Source organism: Podarcis muralis, chromosome 1, assembly GCF_964188315.1.
Source record: "Podarcis muralis chromosome 1, rPodMur119.hap1.1, whole genome shotgun sequence".
In the NCBI taxonomy this organism is placed as follows: domain Eukaryota; kingdom Metazoa; phylum Chordata; class Lepidosauria; order Squamata; family Lacertidae; genus Podarcis; species Podarcis muralis.
The window spans coordinates 72,487,874-72,501,859 of record NC_135655.1 but is presented as its reverse complement, the minus strand read 5'-3'; the positions used below and the strand labels follow the sequence as shown (position 1 = coordinate 72,501,859).

The 13,986-nt window shown below is 42.7% G+C and overlaps 1 protein-coding gene across 15 annotated transcripts in view; it reads left to right on the top strand.

Annotated features, from left to right (window-relative positions):
- The window catches only part of PTPN5 (protein tyrosine phosphatase non-receptor type 5), a 68,431-nt gene that overhangs the window by 29,137 nt on the left and 25,308 nt on the right, over positions 1 to 13,986 (top strand). For 13 of the 15 annotated variants that reach the window (XM_028733250.2, XM_028733223.2, XM_028733194.2 and 10 more), the window contains 5 exons: positions 4,203 to 4,375; positions 4,760 to 4,879; positions 7,371 to 7,454; positions 11,847 to 12,085; positions 13,202 to 13,391. In XM_028733250.2, coding sequence (XP_028589083.2) covers positions 4,223 to 4,375; positions 4,760 to 4,879; positions 7,371 to 7,454; positions 11,847 to 12,085; positions 13,202 to 13,391 — 786 coding nt within the window. In that variant the 5' untranslated portion in view covers positions 4,203 to 4,222. Of the gene's footprint in view, positions 1 to 4,202; positions 4,376 to 4,456; positions 4,545 to 4,759; positions 4,880 to 4,914; positions 5,054 to 7,370; positions 7,455 to 11,846; positions 12,086 to 13,201; positions 13,392 to 13,986 lie in introns of those variants that run through there. The other 2 variants (XM_028733258.2, XM_077931225.1) reach the window with 2 other exon arrangements.

The following is a 13,986-nucleotide window of genomic DNA, read 5'->3' as shown; positions in this document are numbered from 1 at the left end:
ACCTGTGTCCATAGTCTAAACATGTGTGGAGTACTTTGCAGGGTTGTTCAGTCCAAACATTTGTTTCTTTGACTAATGCTTGAACTAAGATTCCCCTTTGAGAACTTTAATAAGGAGGACTCCCTGGCTTCATTTATTTCTTCTTCTTTTAAGTGGTAAGTGCAAGCAGCCAACCATAAGCTACACTTTGTACAGGTTGCATAACACTGATTTGTAAGCTCATACATAGTGCATTATGAATTCATTAATGGCAGGTTGCAAACTGACAAATAAAGTAACACCACCTCGTTCAAGCTTTTAACAGCTGAATTCACAACCACGATGAGAAATTTGGGTCCGTGCATTGTGAATGGATGAGATTCAAATTCCATATTCATGTGTTCCACTTTCAACAATAATGGAGAAAACAGTGGTTCATGTGGAAGGAGCAACAAGATTGTAAGCCCCAAGTTAACCTCTGCTTGTTCAGCTACAGCCATTTTCCTGGCATCCAAGCTATACAATCCAGTTTCTTTTTCTTAGTTACATTTTTTTTTTGGCATGCTTGTCCACTTCTCTACTCAAAGAACTACAATTCTTTTTTTCCTCAATTCCATGGAGGCCCAAGACTCTACCAACTAGGTCATTTTTAGATCATTGGTATTTCTTATTTTTCCTGATAGTTTTGCACCACCCAAAATGATTATTGTTTTTTCTTTTCTTCAAAACATCCAAAACCTCTTAGATTTTGTTACCTTTTCCCCCTTCATTTTTTTTGTTTTGTTATAAACAATGAAACATCTTGAATGAACTGATAATATGTACCATAAAAGAAGGACTACAAAATGACGACAGGTTCATTGGAATAAGCTACATTTTCTCACTGTTAATACTGGTTTTGTGACCTGTCGGCCTCAGCTGGATGTGGAGAGGTTCTGTGCTGCAAAAGATGGAATCTTGCTCTGGGAAGGGGCAGCCAGCTCACTTTTCAAACTGTGACCCCTTCCTCCCATTAGCCTTGGAACAAAATCATACAGTGGTTTGAATTGTGGTGCTCCTGGTGTCTTTGTCTTTTCCTTCCTCATCGGTGACCTTTGTTTATGGCAAACAACTCAGATAAGCATATCACCTCTAGTACAATTTAGCACAATTTGTTTGTGGAAAGATTATTGTGCGCATTCAGCCTCCTTTAGAAAGCTGGGTCATTTCTCTAATATTATATTTCTCTTATTTTGCAAACTTAGGTCTCCCACTCAGAATTTTCAGGGATCCAAAGAGCACACACCTAAAGACTTCCATGCTTCTTGCTAATTTTCTCTTCCCTCTCTAGCTGCTCACAACAGGTTCCACATTGTGCTTTTCTGTTTTGTGTGTTGGGGGGGGGGTAAGGACTCTCACTGGTGGCAGCCAGCATGGCAAATGGTCAGGAATGATGGGAGTTTTAGGTCAGTCACGTTTGGAGGGCCGACGTTTCCCTATGCCTGCTGTAAAAGATTCTGGGATGTTCCAAAATTTATCTTTAGGAGATTAATAAAGATGATATGGTTACACAATGGTAGCAATTGTTATATTGCTAATGGAAGAATGGAAATGTCATTTCAGTATGCTATACAGACAGCTCTGTGTCCTCTTCTCTTACTACTTCTGTTTTACCTTGAGAATGAGCTCCAGAACAGGGAGCCAAAATTGAAGCCACTTGAAAGAGATGAAACTATGGATCTGATGGGCTTATGCAGGTTTTCCCCCTGAAGGAGAAGCTTATTGTATTGCTGTTTCCTTTTTCAGAGAAAACTCGTTGAATTTCTGCATGCCATTCCGCAGCTGAAGGAATAGAAACCCTTCCTTCATTTGTCTTGCATTACCTTTACAGGAAACATTTACTGCCTTCATTTTAAAGGGACTTTGCCTCAGTAGGTGATTTTATAATCTCCCCCACCTCAACCTTTAGAACAAATTCTTCTCTCAGGGTTTCATAATTCCTCATTTCCTTAGAGGGGATTTTATGTCAGAAGACATTTTCTAATTTCCTTTTTCATGGATTCTTTTTTATGTTCAGAAGAGTTGCTCCTTTTTAGAGGGTTGCCTCTCGAGAGAGTTTCTTTTTAAAAGAAATTATATGTGTCCAAATAATTTTGGTGGTTGCCATTCTTCAAGAATTTTATAAAAGGGATGTCTTCAAAGAAACTCTGGCCTATGTTTGGTTGGACTCATTCCAAGCTTTTCCACCAAACATTCCAAGTTTCCCAGCAACATAGTTTATCAAGTCCTATCTTAAGCCTGCCTCATCTAGGCTTTCTCTGCTGCTTCTGAAGTTGTGGTGGTGCTCACCTCAAAACTCCAGTAAGCAGCTGAGTCAGCATCTTTGGGCTACTCTAGCAGCCATGCCTCACCTTCTCTGGCAGAGCTGTGTCAGATCTAGCAAAAGTGTGGGAGTTGAAGCTGTTTCCAGCTGCCTCTCCATATATATATAACAAGGCTTGATCTTCAAGAGAAGCAATGGGAGTTGAAGATGCTTTACTTTTTACTTACACATTGCTCAGGAAAGCAGCTGCCACAATTTTGTTGTGCATGCACACACGTGTGTGTGAAAAAGACACACACAGAGAGAGATGTTGTTAAGTGCATGGTCACCAGTCAGTTTTTAGGTGCCTCGTCCCAAGGATGGAGACAGAACCCGCTGGAGAAAACGGCACACTGCATGGAAAAAGAGAACATTGCTTCGTTCCCTCCATCTCTCATTCCATATGAAATGACAGGTGGACTGAGTGGGAGCAATGTGAAAATTAATGTGGAGAGGATTGGTGACTCAGCAATGACTGTAAAGTCAAGCAATCTCCTCAGACGTTTTGGCACACAGCTACTCTTCAGCTTGTCCATAGATTACAATAGGCCATTTTGTGGGTGGGACCAGGTAGGAGAGGGGTCAGGAGGAAGTGGTTGTTGCTCACCATCACAGAGGAGGATTCTTAAGCAGTTTACCTGCGGTTTTATTCGGAGGCCAACAGAGGAGAGAAGGAAAGCTGTGTTTCTGTTTCAAGCACTGTGTTTGAAGAGTACTTTCATAATAAATCAGATTCCTATTTTAACAGTTACAGCCCAATTCTACAACCAACTCTCACATGCTTCAGCTATGGCAGCTTGTTTTGAGCAGAACAGAGTAGTAAGAGTCAGTGTGGTGTTGTGGTTCGAGTCCTGCTCTAGAGCCAGGGAGACCAGGGTTCATATCCCCACTTGGCCGTGAAGCTTGCTGGGTGACCTTGGACCAGCCCCTACCTCACAGGGTGGTTGTGAAGATAAAAATAGAGATGGGAGAACCTTGCACACAACCTTCGGCTCCTTGGATGAACAGTGGGATGTGAATGAAAAATAATAATAATGCAGGTAATAAATATAGTTTTGAAACAGCTGCCACTGAGAATTATAGATCTTTGATCATTCAGGGGAAAATAAAAGAATGAACGGTGTCTGGACTTGCAGGATTTACTGCCAAATCCTATGTATATTTACCCTGCGTTCAGCTGAATTAAATGGAACTTAGTCATGCTGGCCACATGATCCGGAAGCTGTACGCCGGCTCCCTCGGCCAATAAAGTGAGATGAGCGCCACAACCCCAGAGTCGGTCACAACTGGACCTAATGGTCAGGGGCACCTTTACCTTTACACCCCGTATAGGATGCCTGGGAACCTGTGGTACGAATGTGCTACATCTGTTGTGGACATTTCATTTAGGAGGTAGTATAAAATTCCATGGTGCCCTTTAGACACATACCGTGTGATTTATTAGTGTAGTATTGCACAATCACATTTGGGCCAGAAGCTCTTTTATTGGCTCTGAGTGAGCGCTTCAAAATGGCTAGTTGAGTTTATTATTGTAACAAGTATATGTAAAGGTGTAAAGCAAGGCATATGATATCACACAGCCCCAAAGGAAAGAACTGAAAACTGAAGTACATACGAACAACAAAACACTGATTCTGTTGCAGGTGGGGAGCGGAGGGGGAATGGGTCATTATATATCCACCCACACTACATTTTTCCTATGAAGGTAGCATGGATTAGTGTGGTGTTCATGTCTCCAGCTGCAGTTACTAACTCTGGTTGCTGGCAGGTATCTGACAGCTTTTTCTGTCCATCTGCATATGTAACTCCTGCAGCCCAAGCAAGAGCGAAAGGCTTATATTGCTGTTTTATTTCCTGACTGGTTTCATTTGCGCACATGAAGGTCTTTCGAAGCCAGCTGTGATGGAACCACCAAATGGAGCTGATGCGCAGCAGGAACTGCAGAGCAAGGCAGAACAATCTCAGAAAGGTTCTTCGAGGAGGACTCCAGAGCATAGCTGGGTGGCTTGGTGGACCGGAGGAATTGCGTATCTGTTCGCCCTGTCACAGATATTGGTAAGGATCCGGACTTAACTCAGATGGAGATCGCTTTTTTTAAAAAAGAGAAAAGGACAACATTGCTTTTGTTTTTTTTAGATTCATACATTTTAGGGGCCAGATTTCCCACATCATATATGCTGATATAGCTGAAATTATGTCAAAAGCTGTGCCATGTTACAACCAGGTAATAATCTGTTTGTCTTTTTATTCCAGTGAATGTATGCAGCCTGCAAAAATGCCTGGCTGATACAAAAACAATTTTTTGTATTTTATCTCTGTTTGCACTTTAAACAAATGAACAAATGAAAACCAATTGGTTATACAGGCTTGAGATTAAAATGAAAGTTTCACTTTCCTGATGATGAAAGCTCATGATGAATTATTTGATTGACTGCACAGGTTATCTCCCTTATGTTTTGGTATGGTGGCTGTGAAACAATCCCAGAGTTTCTGGAGGTTTTTGAGATATTGTCCGATATCCTTACTTCACCTGGACAATTGTTTACAGATTCTGAAAAGGTATGTTCAGTGATATCTCTATCCGTTTAATGCAGAACATAGTGGCTCCCGAACTGTGGAATGATCTTTCATCAGATGTCAAAGAGATAAATGATTATACGACCTTCCATAGACATCTGAAGGCATCCCTGTATCAGGAAGCTTTTAATGTGTGATGTTCTGTTGTGTTTTTGTGTACGTATTCTGTTGGAAGCCACCCATAATGGCTGGGGCAACCATTGTTGTTGTTGTTGTTGTTGTTGTTGTTGTTGTTGTTGTTGTTGTTGTTGTATTTCACTCTAGACTTGCTGATTATTATCCTTCCTTTCCCATCTTTCTCTCTGCCATCTCTTGCTTTAGCTTTCCCTTGGGAGATTGGGGGAGGATCGCTTTCCCTTGGGAGATTGGGGGAGGACATGTTTCCTCTGACCTAAGTGTCACTCCCACAAGTGAGGGTGAACTGCCCCTTTGAGGAAGTTGGATTGACCGTAGAGGGCACCAAAATTCAATTCCCTTCCTCCTTCAGGGCATCCCCCACTTTCAGCGTAACACAGACCTCTATGGATGACGGGGGGTGGGGGAATGAAGGGGAGGAGAATTAAGCTCTCCCACTTCCTTGGCTCAGTGCCACTGTTGAACTCAGGAAACTAAAGTGTCTTGCTGTATTCACCACCTGAGTCCAACCCCCCCCCCCCCCCCACAATGCCTTCAGGGGAAAAGCGAAAACTCTTATATATAACATTTCAGCCCCCAAAGCCATTGTGAGGGATGGGTGTCAGCCACTGCAGTCCCTCTTAAGCCAGGAAACAGCTCCATGGAGCCAGCTCTGGGGAAAGCCTGCAGCCAGTATGGACAGGTGCTTCCCAGCTAGGTGCTGAGGTGGCAACAGCTCAATGTGCAGCTGTGGAGCTAGCTCACGGCAGCTGAGTTGTGAATAGATTTCACATCCCCTCTGTTTGAACTGGGCACTTCCAGTTTCATCTGTAAGCTGCCTTTGGGAGGTAGGGTTTTAAAATGCATTTATAAACCATCAGTGTAGAGACCAGGCACACCTCTATGGGGACAGCGTTTCACAGTCTAGAGTCCACCACAAAAAGCCTTGTCTTCACATGTGAGCACACATAAAGGCTTCTGATGCATATATCAATGTCTGGCAGCCTTGTATGGCGGAAAGTGGACTTCCAAATAACTTGGTTCCAAAGCACTTAGAACTGGGATGAGAAATGCAGTGATAACCAGCTCAGCTGGCACAGAACTGGTGTTGCATTCTCTTATCACCTTGCCCCCACCAGCAACAGAGCAGCAGCATTCTACCTCAGTTGGAGTTCCCAGACCATCTTCAAAGGCAGCCTCTCATAGAGTGCATCACAGTAGCCTAACCTGAATGTGACTAAAGCATTGATTTACTTAGGCAAGGTCCAGTCTTTTAAGATAGGATTGTAGTTGGTGTACCAGCTTGAGCTGGTAAAATGCACTCCTAGCTACAGACACTACCAGTGTTGACACAAACAGCATGGTGTCTAGGAGGACACCTAAGCTATAGCACTGGTCCCATTTAGCACTGGTCATACCAGTCCACCCAGATCAGCCAGCCATCCCACCCATAACACTGTCTGCATTAGACTTCAGCTTAATTCTAAAGTCATCCCCAGACACCTGTTCAGGAGTTCTACAGCCTCCCTGAGATTTGCAAATGGAAATGAGAAATAAAGCTGTGTGTCATCACCCACATATCGTTGACACCTCATGTGTGGAATTGTTTCTACAGACAGAGCAGTGCCTTTTAAGTCCATATTTTCTTAATGTGGGACCTTGCAGATACGGGATCAGATCTCCCGTCTCCTTAAAATAATTTAAGAAAAGAAATGGGGACCCTCAGATTTGGTTGGAACTCTGACAGTAAGAGAGGGGGCAAACCTTTCTTCCCGGATCCCTTTCCTGTTGTAAATTGCCCCCTTAATACTGTCAATGGGACAAATGGTTTCAGAGGAAACCCCACCTTTCCTTTTCAGAACAGTCCCATTCCATTCTGCTCCTCCAAGCTGTTTTATTTTTCTTTAAAGGCAGATGGTCTGATCAGTGACCTTCAGTGTCTTCCCTAGTTTTGTGCTTGAGTTATGATGTCATGTGCTAGGAAGTAGTTTCAAGTCTGATTGGTCCTCACACTACACCACAAAAGAAGCACCAAGCAGAAGGAAACAATTCAGAGGCATTTGGATCAGTGGATCAATCACTCCAGTTTTAGGGATCCATTTTATGTAAGAGATGGTAGAGTCGGCATTTCTGTCCTGTTTGATGATAGCAATTGGAAAATTTGGAATAGGGGTGGGCTGAGTTTGAGTTAAAACATTTGATTTGAATTTGAGATGTTTGCATATAATGAAGGCTCTTGATTTCTGGCCATGGATTTTTAAAAGGGATTAACTGGATAGGTAATTGAACAGCAGCACTAGGAACATTTGGACTTTTAAATACCTCCAATTAACCTGTATGGGTTTGTGTTGTTTTGTAGGATCCGAAAAGAGATGGGGGTATCATAGTGCCTTGCTTCCTGCTGTTTTTGGTTTCCTTTGGCTTGCTACTCCTAGGAATATTGGTAAGCTAACGTCTTGAATTTATTCAATTCCGATTAAAGAATTTGCTAAACAAATTGATACCTTCCAAGTTCCCTCATAGTGTCATGGTGATGCATTTCATGAGGAACAGTTTCTAATACCCCAATAAGCATTAGCAATTCACATGCACATGGTTTGAGCACGTAAACATTGTTACATATATATTGTTGTTAGGCTCATTCTGGGACATGGGACAATTGCAGGATTTTCTCTGGTAACTTGGCAGGAAGTGTATTTAAAAACCACTCACTAAGGATGGTAATTAATGTTAATACCTCTGTGAATAAGAATACTGATGTGGGTAGTGAGATTAGCTTTGCGGTTCAATTGCATTAGCTTTTTGCTCAGGCCTTTCTTTGCAAGATGTATTGTGAGATCAAATAAAAAGCTTTCAAAGAGTGGTGTAATAGTGCACATTAAAGTGCAAAAGACAGACTTCTAAATTGACACTGAACTGTATAAAATCACCAGAACTTGTACAATGAGCCACTCCAAGCCTGAAACAAGCCAAATCAGAATAAGCACAGTGTGATGTTTTTGTTATGATCGGTCCTACTGAATTTTCTGCAGTTTTCCCAAACTGTTTCTTGCCGTCAGAGTCAATTAAGCACAGCAACAAAGAAACAAAGTAGTCGAGATCATTATAGGTGTACAACAATGTTAATACGTTGCTGTAATTTAATTTATGTTACATCAATTCCCTTGGTTAGCTTAGTTGGCAAAAGCCAGAGAGTGGGGATGGATTACTGAAGTGATCCCATGGTGGGACATATCTGAGATCACCATCAATGGATGAATAAGAATCCAGGTTTGACATACTGGGGAATCTGTATAATAGTTCATAATTTGAAACAAACAACATTTTAATCAAGAAAAGGGGGGAGGGGGGAGTAGGGCAACAAGGACTTATGTTTAATTTATGGGATGTTGAGAGCAGCTGTGTGTGTGAGAGAGGGAATTTTCCTTCTTAAGTGTCAAAAATTATAGTACAGTCAAACCTTGGTTCCCGAACGGCTCCTTTTAGAAACATTTCAGCTCCCTAATGCTGAAAATCCGGAAGTAAACGCTCTGGTTTTCAAACGTCTTTCGGAAGCCTAACATCCAATGCAGCTTCCGCTTGAGTGCGAGAAGCTCTTGCGGCCAACTGGAGTACTGATGTGACGATACAACAGTATTATTTTTGTGTTGGTTATCACATCATTTAGCATAAACCTACAAATAGGAGGCGTGGGTTCACATCCCACTTCTGACACATCCTTGGGGACGCGGGTGGCGCTGTGGGTTAAACCACAAAGCCTAGGACTTGCCGATCAGAAGGTCGGAGGTTCGAATCCCCGCGATGGGGTGAGCTCCCGTTGCTCGGTCCCTGCTCCTGCCAACCTAGCAGTTTGAAAGCACGTCAAAGTGCAAGTAGATAAATAGGTACTGCTCCAACAGGAAGGTAAATGGCGTTTCCGTGCGCTGCTCTGGTTCGTCAGAAGTGGCTTAGTCATGCTGGCCACATGACCCAGAAGCTGTATGCCAGCTCCCTCGGCCAAGAAAGCGAGATGAGCGCCGCAACCCCAGAGTCGGTCACGACTGGACCTAATGGTCAGGGGTCCCTTTACCTTACAAAGTACATATTTCCCCTTTTCACAGAGTTATATTTACACTGCAGACTTAAACCAGTTTAACAGTAATATATTTATCCTAGAGAACTCTTGGGTTTATAATTGCTGAGAAAGGAAAGATCACAAAGGTTACCTCACCAAACTACACTTCCCATGGTTATTTGGGAATGCCACTGCTACTTTACCTTTTACTGCTAGAAAACTGATACACGTTTGTAGAATAGATCACACCTTTGGGTACTGCCAGAGTAACACTCCTATCACATTTTATTTCTCTTCACTTCTCTGTTGTGGCTCAACAATATCAATTACAGTTTTTGACACATTGTGTGAAACAGCCCAGTTTTAACCTCTGCTAAAAGAAATCAGGTCAAAATTAACAAGGTGTCTTGGTAAATGGATGCAGAAGTACACTGGCAAAAATTCACACGAATAATGAAAAAGAATAAAAGCTCTAAAAATGAAGGCAGAAAATGAAAGAGAGTGACCAGGAAAAGGGACAGTTGAAACTTCTCTGAGATGAAGTATTTGAAAAAAATATACATATATGTTATGAAAAATTAATTTTACATAAATAGAAGGGAGTAGAATGCCAATGGTGGCAGAACATGGAATGATGTATGAACTGAAAAGCACTTGTGCCATTCTCTTTAGCAGATCACATAAGAAAAAATCCCTGTTGGTTTGGATCAGGGGTCAGCAAACTTTTTCAGCAGGGGGACGGTCCACTGTCCCTCAGACCTTGTGGGGGGCCAGACTACATTTTGAAGGGGGGGAAATGAATGAATTCCTATGCCCCACAAATAACCCAGAGATGCATTTTAAATAAAAGGACACATTCTACTCATGTAAAAACACGCTGATTCCTGGACCGTTTGCGGGCCAGATTTAGAAGGCAGTTGGGCCAGATCCAGCCCCCGGGTCCCCAGCCCAGCTATGGTTTGGATACTTCCTTAGAGGACAGGGAGAGGTTGAAGTCCTGGCACTTTGCCAGAGATTATAGGCAGCACACTGTTTTAAACAGTGGAGCCCTTTGAGCAAGCTGTTAAATTGTGGATATTCTGCATTGAATAAAAGCAGACTTGAACTTATCCTCACAGGTTATTAAATTAAGTTGGTTTGTGTATTTAACAGCTTAATATCTGAATTAGATTTAATGCAGTTTTCTGGAAACGCTATGTTTGCACAGTCATAGAGACCAAGCAGACTGACTGTGCCAACGCCCTGCCCTCCACCACTCCTGTCTCTAGGTGAGGCCCCTATAAATGGAGGCTTCTCTTAACCTTCCTTGACAGCCCCCAAAGGGGTAGATTGGATTTGCATCCTTAAGCTGCTTATTTTATTGCTTTGCTCTAGTAGCTCGGAAATTTCTTTTCAGCCTGAACCTGCCTCATTGATCCTTGTCCTGTTCTCTGTGGACAGTTGTTGTCCTTCTCTTCTCTGACAGATGTTGAAATATTTGACAACTGCCAGTGTGTGTGTGTGTGTGTGTGTGTGTGTGTTTGTGTGTGTGTCCATTTCAAACTTAGTGACTTAATTTGAGAATGGGGTAGCCAGTTCTGATTATAATATATCCACTAAATAAAGTGTAACACTATGAATTGAGTAGAACCCTTCCTTACGTGTCAGATTTTCTGAATTTTCAAGAAAGGTGATTTTCCAAACATTTGTTGTCGTTCAATACTCTTTTTAGTTCTGGACTTGTGTCACACTCTGCTTTTCTGTATACCTGGTTTCCTGCTCCAAATTTAGCTTCACATCGGGATAATGATGTTCATCTATGAGCTTTATTCTGGCTCCTGAGCTGTATTGACTGGTTCTTCTCTTTTTAAGATTATTTGAATGAACAAGGAACTTATAAAATAACTCTCTTGTATTTGCAGGAGACCTAGTGTCTTTTTTAAATGAATTGAGTTCCTGGTGTAGGGTGTCTCTGACTAAAGGCAGCAATACTTCATTGGAGAGTTGAAAGTGATTTGATTGTAGCATTGCTTTGCAAGGTGTGTGAGCACAGCTTTTTTCTCTTTCGCTCACCTGTGGTGAAACAGTGCAAAGGTCCACCACACCACTGGGCAGAGGGAGATCTCCCCCTCCTGCACCAGCAGCAAAGGTGAGTGGCAGAGTGCCACCCCATTTCTCTGGCTTTCCAGGAGGGGAGGCGCTCTGCAAAGCTTTGCCGCTAGACCTGCTCTGCTCCTGGAAGCTGGGGAGGCTAGCAGCAAAGCTGGGTGGTGAAACAGGATGCCACCCCTTGGGGATGCCACTTGAATCAGCCACCACATGGGCAAGCCAACTCCAAGTATGCAGACTGTGAGCAGGCAGTGATTGCTCTTTCAAACAGCCTTCCCCTTTCTGGGACGGGGGTGGGTGTGAATTATCCTATTTCTCCATGATTCTGGAGTAGTCACAGCCTGTGACCTAGGCTTACATGTGATTTTTGTGCACTCATTCACATTTGATCACTACACAAAGGAGCAAGTGATTTCACATTTGGCATTGACACAGACTTTCCATGCATGGAATGGCTCTGCTGTAGTCAGTGGCAATGCCTAGCAGGTTCCATAAAGCCCTCTGCCTCACTGCAAACATAGAATGGACAGTCCTCTTGTGACACTTGCAAGAAAGAGTTGATTGTGTAGCATTTTCCAGCTTGCTTTAGCGCAGTTTTATTATGCAGAAGTATAATGGACCCATTGATCACTGAAAAGGCAAGTCCTTTTTCAAACATGCAGAAAGGTCCAGATACTGTATATTTCCCCATAGATTTGGTATCTGCTGAAGACACCTCCAGATCCCCCATTTCCCCTCCAAGAGGACAGGCGACAGTCTGTAAGCCGCCAGCCTTCATTCACCTATTCCGAGTGGACAGAGGACAAAACTGAAGATGAATTCCTCGATCTGGACCCCGTGCCAGAGACACCAGTATTTGACTGTGTGATGGATATGAAAGTAGAGACAGATCCAGCAACCCTAACGGTTAAATCTGTGGGACTGCAAGAAAGGTAAAGAAATGCAAAGAGCTTGGGTCCAGGAAGGTGGAAGTGTAGGCATTCTGAGTGGATTAGCCCAACAAGAATCTCATTAGTGGGCAGAGTTTATTTTCATTCAGAGCAAGAGAACTGGACTCTGTAGTTGCTTCATATGTGCTCTTATAGGCATCTGTGGCTCACCTAGGGCAGGAGTAGCCAGCATCTGCCCTCCAGATGTTTTTGGTGACCTCCCTGTTAGGGAAAAGGTTATATGAGAGAATCTTTTGAAAATGTTGAATTTTAGGGGGGGAATGTAGCTCTTGAATGACAGTGATCAGTTAGTCATACATTGAGTTTATTCGCCATTGTGGCTAAGGACCTAACCAGATATATCAGTCATTAGGATTTGCTTTGATTATTAGTCCCAAATGTTTGAAGAATGGAGATGCTCTGGGCAATGTTTAATTCTTTCTCACTAACATTAATCCCCACCCTCTGCCTTCTGGCAAGCTACTATTAGCTCCATGGGTGTGGGGAAAGACCAGTGCAGATGTTGTTTCTGTCTCCTCCTCCACACCACCACCACCCCTGGAAGTAGATGGGTTTATATCTGAGAAAGGACATGGGTAGTGAGGGTTTGACCCCTTTCTCCAAGTGCCAAGTCCCTGTCTTCAAAGCAGAAGTCATAGTGCTATTCTATAGGAAAACAAAAACTGAAAGGAAATCCTAAGTATGAATCTGGCTTGGCCCTTGGACAAAATGTTGATATAAATTATGTTGGTGATTACGTTAATAACTGATATAGCTAATCAAGGGAACATCATCAATAATGTTATGATAAGGCTGACACCAGTAAATCAAGTTATTATTTTTAAGCTAATAATTTTGTTTGTGTTCTTATTTTTTCTATTCTGTATTTTTTAAATATATTTTTTGAATTGCTGGTGCAATTCCCTGAACTATATATTATTTAAACATTCTCCAACTTGGAGAATATTATAATGCATGGTATACACTCATGGTTTCAGGTACCTTTAGACAGATTGGGCTTGGGGAACAACACATTTGTGTGTGTTGCCCAAAGTAAACAAGAAAAGTAGGCTGACTAATTTCACAATCATCAACAAATGTGTGTTGTGTCTTGCGCAGGAGGGGTTCAAATGTTTCACTCACATTGGACATGTGCACTCCAGGCTGTTCTGAGCAAGGGTTTGGCTATATTATGTCCCCAAAGGAAGAGTCAGCTCGAGAATACCTCCAGACGGCATCAAACGTTCTCACTGAGGAGGAGCTACACCAGAAAGCATTAGATTCTTTTGTAGTCCAGACAGAGTTTTTTGTGAGTATCTTGATAATCTGGGTTTGTAAGAATCCAGCCAATGGCTCATCTCGTCCAGCATCCTGTTCTCACAGACAGCTGGGAATAACCCACAATCAGGATTCAAGCACAAGAGCACTCTCCCCTCCAGCAACTGGTATTCAGAAGCATTCCTGCCTCCAACCATGGAGGTAGATCATAGCCATCTTGGCTAGTTGGCCACTGAAGGCCCTCTCCTCCATGAATTTGTCTAATCCTCTTTTAAAGCCATTCAAGTGGGGGACCATCGCTGCCTCCTGTGGGAGCTGTTTCCATAGTTTGACCATGTACTGCATGAATGCCCACCAACATTCAGCTTCATTGATATCCCCAAGGTCCAATGTTATGAGAGAGGGAGAAAAAGTTTTCTCTGCCCACTTTCTCCAGGCTTGTGGTTTGTTTCACTCCAAACAAGCAACAAGCTATATTCAAGGTATGTTCTTGGCTTACCATTTGTGGTTTGTTTGGGGGTGGCTTGCCCATTCATGCTTAGCCGTCGATTGACTTAGCCTTATATGTGAACCAGGCCAATGTCAGCAATGGGTTCTGCACAAATGGACAAGAATTACAGTCCAGC